Source organism: Pimephales promelas, chromosome 14 (genome assembly GCF_988280905.1).
Source record: "Pimephales promelas chromosome 14, fPimPro1.hap1.1, whole genome shotgun sequence".
NCBI classification, from domain to species: domain Eukaryota; kingdom Metazoa; phylum Chordata; class Actinopteri; order Cypriniformes; family Leuciscidae; genus Pimephales; species Pimephales promelas.
In genome coordinates, this window is record NC_142782.1 from 21,550,352 (window position 1) to 21,571,392 (window position 21,041).

The window sequence follows — 21,041 nt, forward strand, 5'->3', positions numbered from 1 at the left end:
CTGAGAACAGTGTGTTAGTTGTTGATTGTTAACTTCAATGTGTGTGTATGGTTACCGGAATGTGTGTGTGTATGGTTACCCTCTTACCGGAATCTGGTGTGTGTGTGTGTGTGTGTGTGTGTGTATGTGGATATGTATGAAAAGAGAGTCATTACCTGTTTGAAATTCTGCACCTTGACCTTAGATCCTTCTTTTCCTTTAGCAAAACGTGTGTGTGTGTTGAACATTGGTGTCAGTTGTAGCTCCTCCTTTTTAAGCAGAGAAAGAGAGGGAAGGCTGAGGATAGTTAATATGTGTAAACCAGTGGGAGTCGCTCCTGGCAGGTGAAGAGGGAGTTTGAGCTTTTGAATTTGGCTTGCTGTTGGATTCCGTTCAGGAGATGGTAGTTGAGATTCTTTTAATCCCAATCTTTTGATTTGTGGAGATGTCAGAGAGGAACGAGAGGTGAATGCGGGTGAGTAAACGAGTGATTGTGAGCATTTCCCTCAGGCTGCAGGGAAACGGAGAGCATCAAACGTTTCCTTGTAGTTGCATGACTGGTTTTACGGAGTGAGGATTTTCGGAGTGTGTGTTCAGATGATGTATGTGTATACATGCAATGAAGCATCAGAATTATGGACTGTAACCTCATCAGACTTGTTTATATTCAAATAGACAAAGTCATGCATGCACACAGGCGTACACATACACACACTTGAATAGTTAACAAATGGACAGTATATCAAGAGTTTATGTTAAAGTAAATATTTCTGTTTATGTGTAAAAAAAAAAAAAAAAAGTTGTTTCTGATGATCATTTATTAAGAGTTAATGGTGTTGCACAATAATAATAATAATAATAATTATTATTATTATAAAAAAACATTTAACCAAAAATACTCTCTAAAAATTGCTGGGTTGTTTTAACCCAACTTTGGGTCAAATATGGACAAACCCAACCATTGGGTTAGATTTTTTGAATACATTTTTAACCCAACATTTGGGTTTGTCCATATTTGACTCAAAGTTGGGTTAAAACAACCTAGCATTTTTAGAGTGTAGGCATATTAACATATAACTATATATAAATATGTACAATTTGTTTTATTTTATGCTTTATTAATGCTAAATATCTCTCTTTTTATTATGTGGAGGTGTCACGCCATAAGATGTACATAAATTAACATTTAAGTAATTCCACATAAACATTAGGGTACTTAATTTAATAGTAGGAGAAAAGCTTGAAAAGCTCTTATTTATTTCCTGATTCACTGAACTCTGCAGGACTCCAAAATTCTGGAAACCTTTTTTGTCTGTCCAGATAAATGATGAAAATATAAGAGAAAATAAATGGCTTTTTTATGTCATCATCATTTTGTTTAATGTAAAATTCATTTTTAAAAGCTGAAAAACATACAGTGATGCATTGTCATGGAGCTGTTTGCATGAAGATGGATAACACAGAGCATGGTATTTATCACACTGGACAGGCCTGGCATCGTTTCATCCCACTGTACATAAACTGAAGCACGAGCTTTCCAGAACAACAAATACACATCATACAAGCCAGCAGTCTCTTTATTATCAAGTCCAAACTTCATGTGTATGATGCAAACGTTCAACTGATCAAATCTGACTCTGCTATACGCTCATGCCGACAGTCACTGTTATTTTTTGAAATGCTGTTTATGGTTGCTGTGAGTAAACGTAAGTACTGCGACTGGTCACGTTTATTTATTTATTTATTGCCTTCACTGCTTTATTTTATATTCATTAAAAGCCCAAAGATACGTCCTCTTCAAGTCATCTCTCTGGCTCACAGACTCATTTTGTGGTTGACTGCACTAATAGAATTAATCAAACTCTTCAGAGCATGGCTATCAGATCTCTGCCCTTTTCTGCTGTGTCCTCAAAGGCCAAGACACTCAAGAGTCTTTAAATTGCATGAAAAGCCCACACATTCTGTGTTTTATTTCTCTGTCACACTTAAAATGTATTAATGTCATTGTCTTGGTTAGCTAAACATGAAACCAAGTGATATCTATTGGAAAGAAAGAACTTAAGTAGAACTGACAGGAAAAATTGCACGTTTAGCATCATTTCCAGATACCAATTGGTTTGATATTTTGTAATTTCATGCCATGGACTTTGTTTGAAGTGTTTGTTTTTTTGAGGGTAGGGAGCTCTGACTAGCTTCTGTAGCCCTCAAACCGTATTCACTTTATAGCCCTTAATCCTGTAATTGTGGACAAATGTGGGCTCAGAGGACTCAGGTGTGATCCTAATTTTTATTTATTATAAATTTTACAACACTGTCTTCGATAAAGTTTTGTCTATCCATTTATGGTGTTTTTTTATTATTATTTTGGGGGTAATTTTGAAATTATTTACTTCAAAAAGTACCATATTTTCTATGTAAATTATGCTTATTTTTATGTTTTATTTATTTTTTGAACTACATTAAAATATCATTCCAATAAGTTCTTAGAGCTAAAACTTAAAGATGAAGTGACTTTGCTGTCACCTGGTGTCTTATTTTGAATGCTCTAAATTACAGTTTTTCCCATTCATTTCTATGGGTGCCCATTTTTGACCCAAATACAAGATTAAGGAGGTTTTTTTCACCCACTTAACATTGTAGAATTGAGTCAAAAAAAAAAAAAATTCATGAGGCAAACTTAGGAAAAGTAGCCAAATATGGTACCGCTCAGATCAAGGGAAATATTTTTTTAAAATAAATTAATACTATTTTGCCCACATTTGTCCAGAATATGGTTTTAGGGTTAAATTTGATCTGATATCCTGTTTTTAAAGGCCTAAAATAGCAAGCACAGAGAGTCCAGGTAAAAACTCACTCCAAACACGTATGTAATACATAACAGTAATAAAAAAAAAATCCTGTCTGGACAAGAAACCGGCTAGTGCCGACTGTAACCGTGCAGTGAACCCATCAGCTAATCTAGAGTCGCATCTGCATTCTAGAGGCTCATTTTTGGATTAGTTGATGCCAAGGTCTTACAGCTGTAATCCGTGTAAAACAGCCTGCCGGATCTCCAGTGCAGAACTGCATTAGATGCTTGTGACAAGACTTCAGCCTGTTCTGGCAAGAAGGAACACCAGATGTTTAGGATTCCTCACCTGTTCCATACCAGCCAACTGTGATGTGAATATTTATTAGATTGTTGAGCTTTTTAAACTGACACGATCTCCTCACAGTGTTTAGAAAGGATAGAGAGTGAATCAGATATCAACTGAAGCTCTCACGTGACTAAACTGAACTCTTCAGAATGGCAACAACTAAAACTAAATCATAAACATGGCCATACTGACATGGGTCAAAGCTCATCATGAAACACACACACACCACACCTCATTGGCTCACAGGCTACTGTTTTATAGTCTTTATGGTTTTATTCACACTCTACTGTGTATGTATGCACACTTATCTCTTTGTGCAAATCCAGAAGTGCTATTTAAGAATTTAAAGCTCAAAGATTGTAGTAAGCAGATGTTTTGTGATTCTGTATGCATATGTGCAAAATTATGCATATTTAGATAATGAATTTCGTTTTGTAGATGCATGATTACTGTGTCTTCTTAATCACTGTCTTCCTTTGCCTATACTCAGTTACTATAGCTTCTCTCTGCAAAAATTCTGCAGAAATGACTGGAATGCTCTTAAGCTTGTGTCCTAACACCTGCTGAGTGGATCTACTTGTTTCAGAACACATATAGGAGGAATATTTGCATACTGAGTATAGTTACATTGATAGAATACGTAAAAAGATTTCTTTTCATATTCCAAAATATATACAATTTAAAAAATCCTGGATTATAATTGCCATTTATAATAAACTTCTTAAAGGTGCCCTCTGGGATTTAAAATCAAATCATACAACATGTTCCATACCAGATGGGGGCAGTATACCTCCAGAAATACCTCCACGGCCACGCGCTCTCTCATGTCTTCAAACAATATGGGCGAGTGCTGTGTTGCTCTGTCTCCCTCGTGCATATTAATCAAATCAATTGACACGATAGTAAAAGGTTGGAAGACCGCAGTTTCACGTGGAGCATTTGGAGATTTTCAGAGATTAGAGACTAAATGAACAACATCTCAATACTAAATTATAAGGGCCGTCTCATAGACAAGTCGGTGCATTTCGACGATATGGGAAAATTAAAGCCCAGGCTATTATTTCTAGTTTTATGATATTCGATTTGTTCATATTACATTTTTTATCATTAGTTTGAATTAATTTGACAGACAGCATTCCCTGATGTGGACCACGCTAGCGTCTTTCAGAGCTGCCAACTCTCACAACACTTTTCACACACTCTCACGCCACACATCAATTTTGTCATGCACAGAAAAGGACACGGAGACCGATCTCAGCTCTCAGATTCTGTTCATTTTATTATGCAATTCAAACAATAAATACAGTATTGGCGCTTTACACGACAGATCCCTAGCACACGTGAACCGATCATCTCTACTAGCTAATGGTAAAAGAACACGAACACTGTTAAAAGATAAAGTATGCTACAACTTACCAAAATGTATTCCTCATGCATAATATCGACCAATTTTTGTTTTTTAACTCTTCCCTGAACTGAAATGTAGTAGTGGGCTGTATTTTCCACACGACTGACGTCAGGTTCAAGTAAACACAAGCTGGCGCGAGCGCGACTCACTCGTGTACTGCAGTTTGGCTGGTGCTAACGTTGCCCGCCCCCATACCGCCTCCCATGGTCGAAACTGGTATTACGACACCTGCCGGGCCGGGGCTAGTAATTTAGCATGCTAATTCAGATTAATATCTCGGCAGCACTATAACGTGTCAGTTTTTTAATGACATCATCAACCTTATTTCTTCTCAATCTTTTGATGCGTGTAGCTCATTTTTGGGATATTTTAACCTCAATTTTTACAGATGGCACCTTTAAGGTATATTGTGATTTATTGTTATGGTTAGGGGTTGCAGGCACTGCAAAAAGAATAAATAGAAAAATAATATTTATATATTTATTGGGTTATAAAAACAGCATTTAGTTGAAACAGAAATGTTTTAGAAAACGTGTCGGCCAAAAATTACCTCGTTTTTTTATTTCATATTTTGTATTTTAGGAGATTTTATGTTAGCTATGTATTTTTATGCAGTAGTTATAATCCATGTATTCACTTTTTCAGCATGGGCCTGAAAATTACATTTCACATTTTTTAAACTATCATAAATATTGAATGTTTTGGATTTAATATTTTTAGTTGGCAGATTATTGTGAAAGTGAAAACATTTTTTTTTTCTTAAAGTAGACTTGAAAATAGTTACAGGGATATGAAAAATGCTGAAAAAGTTCATAACATAAACCTAAATAAGTTGCTGTGTTCCTAATTTGAGGTTGATATCTCAAAAACGTAGCTTTCAGTAAGATTTTGATTGGACGTAGTACCAAATGCTAACACTAGTTGAAATTAGTTTCCCATTCATTTCTAATGTGCTCATTTTTGACTGTGAACAATTGAAGTGTGAAATTTCTGGACCATTTTACGTTGTCAAATCATGTCCATGCTTTTTATTGATTGATTGATTGATTACATTTAAGAATCTACTTGGCTCATGCCACTTATAACAATGATTGTAAATAATTGAATAATAATAATAAAAAAAAAAACTTCAACTGTTTAGCAAAGTAAATCAGGAAACCATCACAGTGATGATTATAATGTTGAATTATTTAATTATACTCTCTCTTTTTGTCCTTTTCTCTGTAGTGCTGTTGCATGAGGAGGTGGTGCGTCTGCAGGAGGAGGTGTCTGTGCTGAAGCAGGTCAGGGAGATGTTGAATCGTGAGCTGGAGGAGACAGGAGGAGGATGCTCCGTGGAGCTGCTGTCTGTCTCACAGATCCGAGTGCAGCTAACACAGAAAGAGCAGGAGCTGGACAGAGCAAAGGAGGCATTACAAGGTAGGAAATGAATACGATGAGCCCGACCTTTCATCCCCAGCTCTCAGCCTACCCTGGACCTGTCTGTCATTTAAAATAAACAACAGACATAAAAGCACAAACCCTTGCTTAATGCAAACTTGCTCATGGAAACAAAGACTATTCATAAATATTATGAAGAGAATCGGAATGTTTTATTGCTTTATTGATTTCATTAATTTATGAGTGATTCATAATGGTTTATGCATTCATTTTGGCACATGTTTATTTGTGGAGCGGCAATAGCCCACTATCGTACACTTATATTACTTTATTGTTATTTACTTTATATATACTGTATATATTTACTTTTTTGTTGATTATTAAATGCAGGGCTGTTGATTTAACGTGTTAATTTATTTAATTGGTTATGGAAAAATAATGTGTTAAAATATTTGAACACATTTACCAAACCTGCCCCCACCCCCTATATGTAGATAATCTTACATTTTATTGCAGGTAAACAACTCACCGCATGATGGAGCCTATGGAATGTAGTAAGAATACCCCTAAACTTCAAGATAAAATGCCCCTTTACGAGTTGATGTCTGAGTTGATATATTGGCCAATATGATATGATATAGTTAAGCAATATAAATATCACACGAGTAACGAGCGCAGTATCACATGAGTGCTGTCATTGTCTCGAATAGCATAAGTGCAAATGCGAAATTGTGATATTTTACACACAGTATTGTCTGTTTTTGCAAAAAAATTCCAACAAATATATTGCCTATATAGCCAGAACAGAACTGTCGTGCGTCTCCGAGCAACTCAACTGCAGCGTTTTTTTATTACTGAATGAGTCCACGTTTCGAGCGAATCAATCGGGTGAGCAAATTATTTAATGGCCCATGAATAAAGAGAGCTAATAGGTGTGTTCGACTTGAAGTGGCTCTGCGCATGGCATGCCAATCGGTGTGACATCAAAAGTACTGCGAGAGAGATTAGAGATCATACTGAGTTTGCTCTTTATTCGCTCTCGCCGTACTTTGATGTCATACACCGATTAGACAGACCTATTTCCTTCATTCTTGAATGAATCAGCCATTACAATGAATCGAATGAATGACTGACTCAATGACTTACTCATTTAGACATTTACCCCCACCTACTGGCAGTTTTAGATTCTTATATTACATTACATTACATTTATGGGTAAGAATCAACTCGGAAGAATACGCCGTGGTCAAACGAAGAGGTGCAGACTTTCCTTTGTTTGTTTGCCAAAGAGAGGGTCCAGCGAGAGCTTGATAGGGCAACGAGGAACGAAAGGTGTTGCTATGACAACCGGGTACTATTTGCGGCGGTACTGTCTGCAATGGAAAACGGAGCGAAAAGCGAGCCGAGCCGAGGCAAGCCAAAGCGAGTCAAGCCGAGGCGAGTCGGGCTGGTACTGGTAATGGGAAAGCGCCATAATATACCTATATATTTAAATAAGAGTCTCAGACAAGTGATTTGATCCAGTATATATATGAAGAGTTCAGATGCAAAAGCCTCTAAATGCCATTTGAAATTTTCTTCTTTAATGATGATTTTTATCAAACTTGTATATTTAAGTTCAGTAATTTCACTTAAATAACAATTAATAGGTAATTATCATTGCCATTTAAGTGAAATCACTGAACTTAAATATACAAGCTTGATAAAAATGATCATTCTAGAAGCAAATTCCAAATGGCACTTAGAGGCTTTTGCATCTGAACTCTTCATATATATATATACACTCACCGGCCACTTTATTAGGTACCCCATGCTAGTAACGGGTTGGACCCCCTTTTGCCTTCAGAACTGCCTCAATTCTTCGTGGCATAGATTCAACAAGGTGCTGGAAGCATTCCTCAGGGAGTTTGGTCCATATTGACATGATGGCATCACACAGTTGCCGCAGATTTGTCGGCTGCACATCCATGATGCGAATCTCCCGTTCCACTACATCCCAAAGATGCTCTATTGGATTGAGATCTGGTGACTGTGGAGGCCATTTGAGTACAGCGAACTCATTGTCATGTTCAAGAAACCAGTCTGAGATGATTCCAGCTTTATGACATGGCGCATTATCCTGCTGAAAGTAGCCATCAGAAGTTGGGTACATTGTGGTCATAAAGGGATGGACATGGTCAGCAACAATACTCAGGTAGGCTGTGGCGTTGCAACGATGCTCAATTGGTACCAAGGGGCCCAAAGAGTGCCAAGAAAATATTCCCCACACCATGACACCACCACCACCAGCCTGAACCGTTGATACAAGGCAGGATGGATCCATGCTTTCATGTTGTAGACGCCAAATTCTGACCCTACCATCCGAATGTCGCAGCAGAAATCGAGACTCATCAGACCAGGCAACGTTTTTCCAATCTTCTATTGTCCAATTTCGATGAGCTTGTGCAAATTGTAGCCTCAGTTTCCTGTTCTTAGCTGAAAGGAGTGGCACCCGGTGGGGTCTTCTGCTGCTGTAGCCCATCTGCCTCAAAGTTCGACGTACTGTGCGTTCAGAGATGCTCTTCTGCCCACCTTGGTTGTAACGGGTGGTTATTTGAGTCACTGTTGCCCTTCTATCAGCTCGAACCAGTCTGGCCATTCTCCTCTGACCTCTGGCATCAACAAGGCATTTCCGCCCACAGAACTGCCGCTCACTGGATGTTTTTTCTTTTTCGGACCATTCTCTGTAAACCCTAGAGATGGTTGTGCGTGAAAATCCCAGTAGATTAGCAGTTTCTGAAATACTCAGACCAGCCCTTCTGGCACCAACAATCATGCCACGTTCAAAGTCACTCAAATCACCTTTCTTCCCCATACTGATGCTCGGTTTGAACTGCAGGAGATTGTCTTGACCATGTCTACATGCCTAAATGCACTGAGTTGCCGCCATGTGATTGGCTGCTTAGAAATTAAGTGTTAACGAGCAGTTGGACAGGTGTACCTAATAAAGTGGCCGGTGAGTGTATATTTGCAGTGCAAAAGGTGTTTTGACTGCACCATTTAAAAGAAGTTCCTCAAAGCAATTCAGATGTCATCACACTCGTCTTTATTTTGTGCTGCTGCTCATTTTTCAGCTGTGAAGCTGTGAAATGCAGAAGTAATCAGAACAGCACTGACCACAAAACTGTAATATTCTCAGTGCTTAGGTATCAAGGGATTCTAACCTCCTTGGTCTGACTTTGTCTTGAAGTCTGCTTTTTTTTCCAATGACCCTTAAAGCCCAGTGTGACAGGAATGCAGGAATAGATATTCTAGATCAGGGAGAGTTAAATGGCAATCCTTAACATTTCACCTGAACAGCTTTGCATCGTTGGTGCTATCTTCTGTGTTCATCTGAGCAGAGCTGACTTTGTGTGTTTGCAGTATTCTGCGAAGGCTGACTGAAATCAGTAATGAAAATCATCATTTTGAAATGAGCATTGTACATGCCTGCTGTAGAAAGAGATGGAAGGATAAAGAAAACTCATATAACTAATAATGTAGTTTTTTGTGTGTGAGCTAATGGAAAAGGAACATGATCCAATATTAAATGAAACGCGCACTGTTTGGGAGAAAATTAAAGAGCTCTCCTTACAGGATCTACTGATCTGACTGTTCACTACTATTCACAATCTCTCTCCACCTCCCACCAGGTGTGTGCATGAGTGTGTAAAGGTTTTTTTTTTTTTTTGTGTGTGTGTGTGTGTGTGTGTGCTTTTTGGCTCCTGTATAATGAGTCTTTAAGTGGTGGGTGAATGGACTCAATGTCCTTGGAAAAGACGAGCTGCAATTTGCAAGTCAGAGCAGAGACTATACAAACAACCTAAAACAGTCAATTACTGCCTCTGTTATCACACAATATTAACCACAGCCAGCTGAAGAGAGAGACACCCTAGAAGAGGAAAAAGAGGGAGAGAGAGAGAAAGACTGGACATCAAGAGAATAATAGTAATGTATAAATGGGAACGGTTATATGCAAATTAAACCGTATTATTATAGTTTTAAATTGATCAAGAGCACAGACCGAAATAGCACATGAAAAAACATTTAAGAAAATTTTTAAGGTGTAATATTACTACATACAAATGCACTGTGAATCCATAGCAGCAGTATATTATCAACACTGAGGTCCATTATAATGGGTAGATGAGTGATTGATAGTCCCTTTCTTATACCTCAGATAGCCTTCATGCTTTCTCTTAGCCTCTCGGCAAGGTCTTATTATGAATATTATTTTAATTCATACTGTGTTAAACAGAGCCGAAGGTTGACAAAAGTGCTAGGAGTGTAGCACTTTTAAATTTATTTGAAACTATATCAAACATTGCAAAGTTAATATAAGTATTTTTATTTTCAATAATAAGAAACATTAGAGACTTTAGAGATGGTCAGACTTTCCTCCAATAACCCCATCAAGATACTCTCAAAATATATTAAAGTTCCTTGAATACATAACAGGATATTTAAAGCATATTCCCTTGCTGTCTAGAGGTTTTTGAGAGGGGTCCATCCATCTGAGGAATGTTTTATATATCTTTATCTCTCTTTTTCCCCTAGCAATGAAGGCAGACCGGAAGCGTTTGAGGTTGGAGAGGACTGATCTCGTGAATCAGATGCAGCAGCTCTACACAACACTGGAGAGCCGCGAGGAGCAGCTACGAGACTTCATACGCAACTATGAGCAACACCGAAAAGTATTTTCCTGGCATACTCGCATGTCTTATGCATTAATACTTGCACAGCAACTTTAAACATGCGTGAATTCCCACGTATACACACACACATCAGTATTCACACACAAACTTGTCTGTGTTGTAGGAAAGTGAGGATGCAGTAAGAGTCTTGGCGAGGGAAAAGGATCTTTTAGAGCGGGAAAAGTGGGACCTACGTCGACAAACCAAAGAGGCCACAGAACATGCAAGTGCACTCCGCTCTGCACTGGACCTGAAAGAGAACAGGATCAAGGAGCTGGAGGCTGAACTAACTATGGTAAGATACACATCATTTAGAAAAACAGGATACCACACATTCAAATATCCTGCTAGCGCTACTTGTCTGCCGAGTGGGTTCATGAATATTTGAAATGCGTGTTTATCTAGTTTAGAGTGTCTTCAAACAATCTGTCAACTAACTCAGCTTCATTGTTGAGTAGTGTAAGGGTGCTTTGTTTATGTGTGTGTTTCTTTAACAGATGAGTAACTTTATGGCTCAGAAACTAGAGAGTCGCGTGTTTGTTCGATCTCCAGAAAGACCAGCATCACCTAAAACAGTGTCGGTAAGATCAGCCAGGCCTGTCACTCAACCCCAAGTCTCTTTTTGATTGGTCTGCAGTGTTGACTCCCTCTCTGATATGCACTATTTAGACAATGTTTTTGGTTGCACGACACGTGTATTTTGTTTTGAGAACAAACGCGTTGTTCATATGGAATGGAAAAAGCATGTACAGTTATTTTCCCTTGGTGTGAGTATCGATGTGTTTGTGTGTTTCTCTCTGCATGCTAGTTTATTAGAATGTTTAGAAACTCTGGAAGCATTCTGACCCAATGATAATGAAGAATATGGCAATGGTGGCAATGGTGTTATTTGGGCTTGTTGTCTGTCATGACTGTAATGTGAAATGATTTTGAACTAGGCCCAACATGGAATCTGCAGGTTTTAGCACACTAATTGTGGGACCAGTTGTGCAGAAATTTGCAAAAAAATATTGTATTAAGAATTCTCTTTTATTGGTTGCCTGTTTAATAAGAAAACAGGTTACCCACAGTCCCACATAAAATAGGAACAATATGTAGAGTCAAAAGTCTTGGCACATTAGTATTTTCACCCCCAAAAAAGGATTTAAGCTAGTCATTTATATATTTTTTGTAGCGTGTCAATAGGAAATACACACATTCCCTTTGCCATTCATTTTAATAATCCAGTGAAATTTTTATATGCACAAAGGAGTCTGACAACAGCCCATATGATCTAATCTTCCAACATCGAGTACTCCCAGACGGACTCGACGAGAGTGAGATCAGATCTCTGTGTGGAATATACCAGCTGTTGTCAGACTACTTGTGCATCCAAAAATCTCAATGGATTATAATAAGTAATGGCAAAAGGAATGTTTGAATGTGTAAACTGATATTTCCTACTGACACACTACAGCAAAATATATATTTAACTTAACCTTTCTCTTCTTAAGAAAGCCTTTAGCTTTTTTTTTTTGGTGAAAATACTAACATGCCTAAGACTTTGATACAGTACTGTATGTATATATATTTTATAGTTATTTTATGTGGGAAGTATACTACATTCATTCTTTACTATATTTATATGAAAAATTTATATGAAACATGAGGATTATTTTTATATTTATACAAATCAACACACATATATATATATATATATATATATACATGCATACATACACACACACACATATATATATATATATATATATACTTTACATATACATTTTATAGGGATGCACTGATTTGAAAATTTTGGCCGATACCAATATCCGATAATTCTTTATTTTTGAAAGTCGATAAACCGATAAATTGGCCAAAAAATCTAAATCCAGTTTTTATATATATATATATATATAATTTTAAGAGCCTGATTACAAAAGCAACAGTCTCACCATTAAAATCCATGTCTCAAGCACACAATTCTAATATTCTTGTTATAATTTTATGTAGCCAATATGACAGAATGTGCTGCACATGCTGTACTTTACTATAGTTTCCTTTTTTCCAATCATATTTCAAGCAAATAAAAACCATCATGGGGAACAGTGTGCATCTGAAGTGTCTCAGCGGAAGGAAATAATCCATTATTTATCAGCTTAAACATATCTACAAAATTTTCTTATCAGGCTGATAACGATAACATTAAAAATGAACATATATCGGCCGATATCAATATGGTTGCCAATATATCGTGCATCCCTAATATTTTATAAACATTAAAACAATCCAATTTCATATTATATATATATATATATTAAATTATAGCATACAGCTTCTAAATGTGTTTAGTAAATATCCGAATTCAGTTGACACAAACAACTTGAAAATTAGTGGATATTTATTGGTCAATTAAACAAGTTTAGACATAAGTAGTATTTTCTGCAGAATTCTGTGTGGGCCTATTAATAACTTGTCTGTAGCTCCAGACTGCCACTACTGTGAAACAGTTTGAAGCAGTTATTCTGGGCAGTACTACACATTCATTTTCACACATTTTACACTTGTTTACAACACTCTCTGGACAAAGAAGTGGACCTAATTGAATTAAATCTGTTTGTGTGTTCCAGGCAAAACAGTCTTTGGCTACTCTCACTAAGGATGTTCCTAAGCGACATTCGCTGGCCATGCCCACGGAAACTGTCGTCAACGGCAACCAAGAGTGGGCGATGCATGCAGAGCTTCCTCTGACTGCGGCGATACGACAGAGTCAACAAAACCTTTACTACTCAATGGACAGACAGGGTACATATAGTACACATTACACATACAAGAATGACCTGTCTGTATAGAGATCTGAACAAGCTGAAATTACCCGAGTTAAAATCAGCCTCCTAATTCTGAAACGAATTCACTGAATCAGTCATATGTTTGTATCTGTTAGCACTGAAAGCATCACCATGCGTTTGCGATGCTGATGGCATCAGCATGATGTCATCAGCCGCAGCCAGGATCAGTCCGTGTCACTCGAAACAACCGTCTGTCATCTCAGACGCCTCAGTGATGGAGGGAGAGAGATCCTCAACGGCATCCGATTCACCACGACACAGAACACACTCCCTCTGCAATGTAAGACACAAACACAGAATTCAAATCACTGTGACACTCTTTGCATTACAAAAATAAACAAACGTGTACAGTGGTGTGGCATGATACGGTCTACCTGATACCCAAATCTCAAAATACATTTACAATTATGCATTTAACAGACTCGAAATATATCTAGCAATTCATTACAGAGCCAACCATATTTATAGTATACTATATTAAACAATATTTATAGGTTTATTGAATGGCTAGATTAGGAAACAAGCCAAAGCAGGAGGTGAAATGCAACCTTTTTTTGTTGTAAATGCCTTTAGGTTGTTAAATGTTTAATTGTTCAGAAGAGGTGCACAAAATATGGTGTTACTATTATTGCATGAATGGTGCTAATATTATTTGCCCTGTCAAACTTTTAATACAAAAATTACATTATACTAATATATGCTATTATTATTAATTTCTATTAATTCAATATTGAAATTAATTGTATTCTAAAGTTATAATAATATTATTGTTACTATTATTAAAAATGCTTTGCGCAGAATGCAGTGTGCATATATTATTTACTCAATCAAAATTTAAGTAAACATGTTGTCTGCAAGAACAAAAGAATATAGGGACTAAAAAATAATTCTATTTAATAATTTGTATTTATTTTTTATTTTTATAATAAAATTTTAATAATAATTAATTTAATATTGTGATTAATTGTAATCTAAAATTATTTTAAGATTTTAATAGCACTGTTTTTAAAATTGCAATCTATAATAATAAAATCAATTGAAACTGCAAAGAATTAAAACCGCAGCAGAGTACCCATCGCCTTCTGTCCTTGCACATCTTGAATGACTCATCTTGAGAGGTGTTATGATACTTTAGCTGGTATTGTACCATGAGATTAAGATATTGTGACAACCTTCGTGTGCATTGGGCCATAATACTGAATAGCTTCACTTCTATTACTCATTATTTCTTTTTTTGTCCCTGTCTCTAGTCTCTAGAAGATCTAGAAGAGCAGAGACGTAGAAAAAAGAAAGAGAGGATGGGTCTGGGCTCTCTGTCGCGGGTGTTCGGTCGAGGAAAGCAAAGAAAGTCCATGGACCCCACTCTTTTTGATGGTACTACTAACTCACCCGACTACTACATAGAAGAGGATGCTGACTGGTGACGCTGCGTAGAGCCATGCTACTCATTTCTCTGTGTGTTTGTGTGTGTGTGTGTGTGTGTGTGTGTGTGTGTGTGTGTGTATCGCTGCCATCTTTATGAGCACAAGCTGACTGTTCAATGATTCCAAACTGTGCCGCAGTTGAACCAAACCTCCCCTGTGCGTGTGTGTGTGTGTGTGTGTGTGTGTGTGTGCGCGCGCGTGCGTGCGCGTGCGTGTGTTCATTTTATACCCACTTTAGCATCTCACTGGAAACTTGAAGGACTGCTGAATGTGAAATAATTGTCATTGTGCACTCAGTGCTTGTAAATGTTTCCAAATGCCTTTTTATATCATTTAACGCTCATTGTCTCAGCTGTTTTTAAACCTGTGTGTTAAACATATTGATGGAGCTCTCCTGTAGGAAGTCAGCAGGACCCTCAGTGTGTATGAAAACCTCCAAAAAAAGATGTGTGCCATTTCACACTGTGATCTAAAAGACATCTATTCGTCTGACTGTAGCATATTATGATATTTGGATATTTGATGTAGTTATGTGACTTTAGTGAGCAGTGGCTCGCCCTGCCTTTCCCACAGGAGAATTTATAATCACCATAACACTCACTAACTCTGAAAAAATCCCTTCACAACAACACTAACCAGGAGGCAAAAAAAAAATATTTGATAACAGTGTGGAAACACAAAATACAGATCATTGGTTATAAAAGCTTGGGGTAGTTGTCATGGAAATTATTACTGTACCTTAAATAAAGCAGGGTATGACATAAAGCTCCACCGTAGTTTCCCATGCTGCTTTGCAAATGAGGACTGCATTGCCTTTACAGGGCCTTTCACCATTAAACGTTGTAATCATAGTCTCTTTTTTATTTTTCTGAAATCAGTGCTAGCTATCATTCAGTGGCAGATTCTTACCATTGTGTACATTTCAATATTGCACTGACATGAAATGAAGAAATAAACAAGTTTTTTTAGAGCATGTAGTGTGTTCTTCGTCAGCTGGAGATGGAGAGACGGCTCTTGTTTCCCCTGCTGTGTTTTGGCTCAGGCTGGTGCTGAATAGCATGGAACTCTAAATGGCATGGAAATGAAAATGGTAATAAGTTATATAACTACAGACTATTTTGAAATAAAATCAAAAATACTGAACAGCGTGTGGCTGAGTTCTTTGCTCTTTGTAATATTGTGTTTTGGCACTTTGCCTCCCTGAGCTTGTCTTTGGCTATCTCATCTGCCTGATGGGTCTCAGGTAATAATGTGTGTAATCATAATTAACTCATTACTAAATATCCTTAACCACATGGGGTGTGTATGCGTGTGCTCGTGTGTGTGGTGTGTTTGTGATTGCTATACCATTTGTTCTTTTTTCCTCACAGTATGGGGTCTTGATGGGGGCTCTCAAAGTCAGTTTGGCACATGATGAATTCTGTATTGTTTTTCCTCTGCAGTGCCTCGTTCCCTTCTGGTGATGTGTAAGCTCCACAATCCAGATAATGAGGCACTATTAGAAAAGGGGGAGGTTTAATATATGGATGGCTTGTGTAGAATAGATGAGCACTCTTGGGCAAAACCAGGCTGGACTACCGAGCTGTTTGTGTCTTTTCACACAACATTTACTCTTTAAAAGCATTTAGCTGTAGCCATCTGTTTTGTCAGTCATGAATTTATTACCTCTGGACCCAAACACTTTAGGTTAATTCTAAGCAAACACCGCATGGTGGATCACGCATGGACGCTTTGGTGGGTGGTTGAAGTTTTGGAGGCGGTTTAGTGCTGCCGCCTACTGGTAAAACTATTGGTTCACGGTCACACACGCAATACTTTAGACGTAGTAGTGGCTAGTGTTCAAAAACGTGATATAAATGGGGAAAAAATGTGCTTCATGACATTTATATAAAATCACTGAATTAATACATGTTGTATCTATGGTACCGTGACGTGAACACACCTGTATTTACCTGAGAAAAACAACTCGCACTTAAGCCCCGCCCCTTTGCCGTCCCCCACCAATCTAGACTCCGACGGTTTATCAAGCCCCGCCCGCCTCAGTGTGAGCCTATCAGAATGCGAGGAGCAGCTGGATCGGCTTCAGCAGGTGGAGATCGCGCGGACGGCCCCCATGGGTCGTTGGCGTGCTGGAACCGTGCAGGCGTGGCTGGAGGTGATCATGGCTATGCCGATGTACATACGGGCCTGTGCAGACAACGTTAAAAGTGGGAAGGTAGATGTGTGACCCTGTATTTGACAGTCTACCGTTATTATACATAAACACTTACACGTCTCTGTACGAGTCTATAATTATCATGATCAATGATATCCGCTCTGAATACCTAGGCTATTTTTTGGTGTATTTTGTTTAGGTCTTGTTAGTTCTTACAGATGAGGACCTTGAATTTGTTTTGGGTATCAGTAATTCAATGCACCGCCGAAAACTCCGTCTGGCAATTGAAGACTACAGGGAAGCAGAATCAGGACATGGGTGAGACATACTGTAAATGCAAAACTATAATGCTATTTATGTTATTACTAGTAACACCATATTAAAAATATCATGATGTACATGCACTTTTATCCTATAAAAAATATATTCAATAAAGTTTCAAGATCAATACAAGTTAAGGTCAGACTACAACATTTGTGGCATAATGTTTATTTATCACCAAAACCAGAAAGGCTTGTCAAATATTATTTTGTTTAGAGCGATTAAATGACAACTTTTTCTTGTAAGTGATATATTTTTCTAAACCATATGAAACCAGCATGAATAAAAAGCATTTATTTCTAGATTTTTAAACTATTTTCCTTTTTCTTTATGGTGGCCATGTGTTTCAGCCTTTCTAAAGCAGCTGATCTGGATCATCACTGGGTGGCTCAGGCCTGGCTGACGGATGTGGGTCTCTCTCAATATTCCCAGTTCTTCCACACTCACCTTGTGGACGGACGTCTCCTGAGTACACTCACACGCACCGACCTAGAGAAGCAAATGCACGTTTCTAAAAAAGCCCACCAGAACAGCCTGCTACTGGGAATACAGCTGCTTCACATGCTCAACTTTGACAAAGAGGTAAACACACAGACATAAACCAGAAGCTGTAATCCTGGCAAGTCCCACAGGCACCAAACCTCATGACAATCAATCATGAACCTACATCAGAAAAGCCCAGTTTGGAAAAACAATGAGTTTGAACATATAAAATTCTCCATAGTAAGTTAATGAAGCTACACAACAAATGACCAAATACTGTTTTGCTGCAGATTTTGCAGTCCAGACGATTCGAGTGTGAGAATCAGAACACAGACCCTGTAGTGTGGACTTGTCATCGCATCATGAAATGGATTAAAGAGATTGATCTGAAGGTACCAAAGAGAGAGAACAGCAATGCTAACAGAGAAAGGTGTAGGTGTTGGTATATCTCAAGACTCAAAAGAAAAATGTATCTTTGTATTTTGTATTTAGGAGTTTGCTGACAGTCTTCAGAACAGTGGGGTTCATGGTGCTGTCATGGTTTTGGATCCCTCGTTCAGCTCTGACACCATGGCAACAGCGTTATGTATTCCAAGCAACAAGCACATGGTCCGTCATCACCTCAATGAAGAGATGAAGGCACTTGTCAGTGCAGCCAGGTAATGTAGTACTATCTAAGAGAACGACACAATCATAATAAATGTCTCTTTATATATTGTAAAATCAAGAGCTGATGAGACAGTTGAGTGGTGCAGATTTCTCAACAGATGTCTGTATCTGCAGGGCAGGGCTTGATCAGGAAGTTGAACCTTTGGGGACTCCGCCCACACTCCACCGACAAAGTTCTCTAAGCAGCTCTTCGCCCAGTTTTCATGATGATCAGCAGTCTTTAAGGAGGGTGAAGGTAGAAAACTAAACCTGAATCAGAAATTATTGAATCTCATACTAATGCCACCTTTAGGGAGGAATCTTTTGAAACCTGTCAAGAATATGTATGAATGACAACATCAAAAATAGAAATAAACAATGTTAAAAGAAAATAAAGGCACTTTCACTCTAAGAATTATAAGTGTAAGGTGAACTATATTAGCATCCACACCAGCGGATGATATCGTTCTGTTTATTCTTCTGTTTATTCTTAGTGCGCTCTGAAGTTTTTGTCGTCTGTCGCTTTAAATGTTTGAGCCCTTTTAAGCAGGATCAGGATATATTCTGATTGGTTGTCAATGTTTGGATTGTTCATCCGCTCTTAGTTCTGAAACTGATTCCAACAATATTGTTTAGTTTAATATAGTTGTGGTGGGAACTCTGCTATTGATGTTGAATGAGCCTTAAATCCTATTTTTTTTGTGACATTAAATTCATTACAATTAAAGTGATGGTTCACTTTGAAATTAATTTTTGATATGTTTTAGCTTACCTCAAGGGCATCCAAGATGTAGGTGTCTTTATTTCCATAGTATTTTCAATTTTGATATTTTTAGGTCAAACCGTTGTTGTCTATCAGCCATATAATGGAAGTCTATGGTCACCACCTCGAAGAGCATGCACAGAGAAGTCAAAATTAAACATGATTTAATGACTCTTAAATGTAAGTACACATTGATGGCCTAAGACACGAAACGAGCGGTTAGTGTGAGAAAACAGTATTTATATCGTTTTTACCTCTTTTATATCGTTTAACCACAGACACATCCAAGTGATGTGAGGGCGAGGGCGTGTGGAAGTGTTTTTGGTCCATACCTTAGAAGTCAATGGGCTCCAATGTTGTTTGGTTCCCAACGTTCTACAGAATATATTCTTTTATGTTCCGCTGAAGAAAATAACTAATACAGGTTTGGAACGTATAGGAAATGAAACCCTTAAAGGGTTTGTTCACTTAAAAATGAAAATTATCCCATAATTTACTCACCCTCAAACCATTCTTGGTGTATGATTTTCTTCTTTCCGAACACAATCGGAGTTATATTTAAAAAAAAACAACAAAAAAACATCCTGGCTCTTCCAAGCTTTATAATAGGAGTCATATACACCTAGGATGGCTTGAGGGTGAGATAAATTATGAGATACATTTAGGTGAAATTTTTTTGGGCGAACTGACCCTTTAAATGTAGCCATTTATTAACACCCAACCTTTGCACAACCACTGTGTGTTCTCTTCTCAAGGTCTGTGCTCTTTAGTTTCCTTTGAGTGTAGTTCTCAGTAACAATGCACCCTCAGAGAGTGAAGATTTATATTATTGCTTGGATAATTCTTAAAAGTCAAATATTTGTAGAACCAGTGAATCAGAAATCTGATGGATCCATTTCTTTCTGCAGCAGCAGCTCGGTCTCAGCCCAAAGGATTTCGCTGGACGGAAGATCAGTCAACAGAACAGGTCTGGCTCATTTCCAAGGAATGGACTTCAAGAGGCTTCGCTTAAGGAAGAGCGTTGCCCAGTTCGACATTTTTCTGCTGCAGAGCTCACTAATGTCTGAGTCTTTCTCCTGTCTAGACTACTGTTGAAAAACATGACACTTAAGGCTTTTAAATGGAGGGATTTTCTTTTCTTTTTCAAGGTCAACACTGAAGAAATCTCAAAGAAAGTTCACATTTTCTGACTCTGGACCCTCAGGATGCCAGTATGGGCCTTGGCATTGTTTTGTAGACCTTATGTTGTTGTGAGTGTGGACTCATTTGTCTCAAAGTGAGACAGAGTTAAGCATCCATTTAAAAGAGCACATAACATTTATCTGTACTTTTAGCTGTTTTATGATATAGCTGACGTTTATGTGGAAATTGGAATTTATTTCCATTTTAAGGAATATGTTTTACATTGAATTTTAGCTGTTGATGTTAGATTTAAAACCACAGAATACTGAAGATTAGAATGTGAAATGTCATGTTAATTAGTTCATTATTATTCGAATAGAGGAAAATTTGAATTGAATAAAGTTCAAATCCACTGGGGTTCAGATCATTGATGTCAGGTGATTTTGTTTATTTATTTATTTATTTTTTATTTAACAGTCAGACATACGTACAAACAAACCAACATAGTGCAGTAGTGAGCAATCTTGTAAATCCATAATTCCAGCAGTGACAAGAGTGATTTAAGTGTTTGATCTAAGTGTGAATGTGTGTGTGTGTGTGTATGTGTGTGTATGCGTAAACAAAGTAACCATTTATTATTTATTACCATTGTCATTACAATCACCATCCCACTCCCCACTA

At 37.7% G+C, this 21,041-nt stretch overlaps 1 protein-coding gene across 3 annotated transcripts in view; it reads left to right on the forward strand.

Moving 5' to 3' along the window:
* kazna (kazrin, periplakin interacting protein a) overlaps window positions 1-20,791 on the forward strand; it is a 37,548-nt gene extending 16,757 nt beyond the window's left edge. Inside the window, exons 1-15 of one of the 3 annotated variants that reach the window (XM_089119580.1) lie at window positions 293-454; window positions 5,752-5,943; window positions 10,480-10,616; window positions 10,741-10,911; window positions 11,114-11,197; window positions 13,226-13,400; window positions 13,540-13,724; window positions 14,695-14,818; window positions 16,878-17,083; window positions 17,223-17,341; window positions 17,695-17,926; window positions 18,118-18,219; window positions 18,320-18,486; window positions 18,611-18,731; window positions 20,147-20,791. In XM_089119580.1, the coding sequence (XP_088975706.1) occupies window positions 5,817-5,943; window positions 10,480-10,616; window positions 10,741-10,911; window positions 11,114-11,197; window positions 13,226-13,400; window positions 13,540-13,724; window positions 14,695-14,818; window positions 16,878-17,083; window positions 17,223-17,341; window positions 17,695-17,926; window positions 18,118-18,219; window positions 18,320-18,486; window positions 18,611-18,731; window positions 20,147-20,305 (2,109 nt within the window). In that variant the 5' untranslated portion in view covers window positions 293-454; window positions 5,752-5,816 and the 3' untranslated portion in view covers window positions 20,306-20,791. Of the gene's footprint in view, window positions 1-292; window positions 455-5,751; window positions 5,944-10,479; window positions 10,617-10,740; window positions 10,912-11,113; window positions 11,198-13,225; window positions 13,401-13,539; window positions 13,725-14,694; window positions 14,819-16,877; window positions 17,084-17,222; window positions 17,342-17,694; window positions 17,927-18,117; window positions 18,220-18,319; window positions 18,487-18,610; window positions 18,732-20,146 lie in introns of those variants that run through there. The other 2 variants (XM_039679062.2, XM_089119579.1) reach the window with 2 other exon arrangements.
* The last annotated feature ends 250 nt before the right edge of the window (window positions 20,792-21,041 follow it).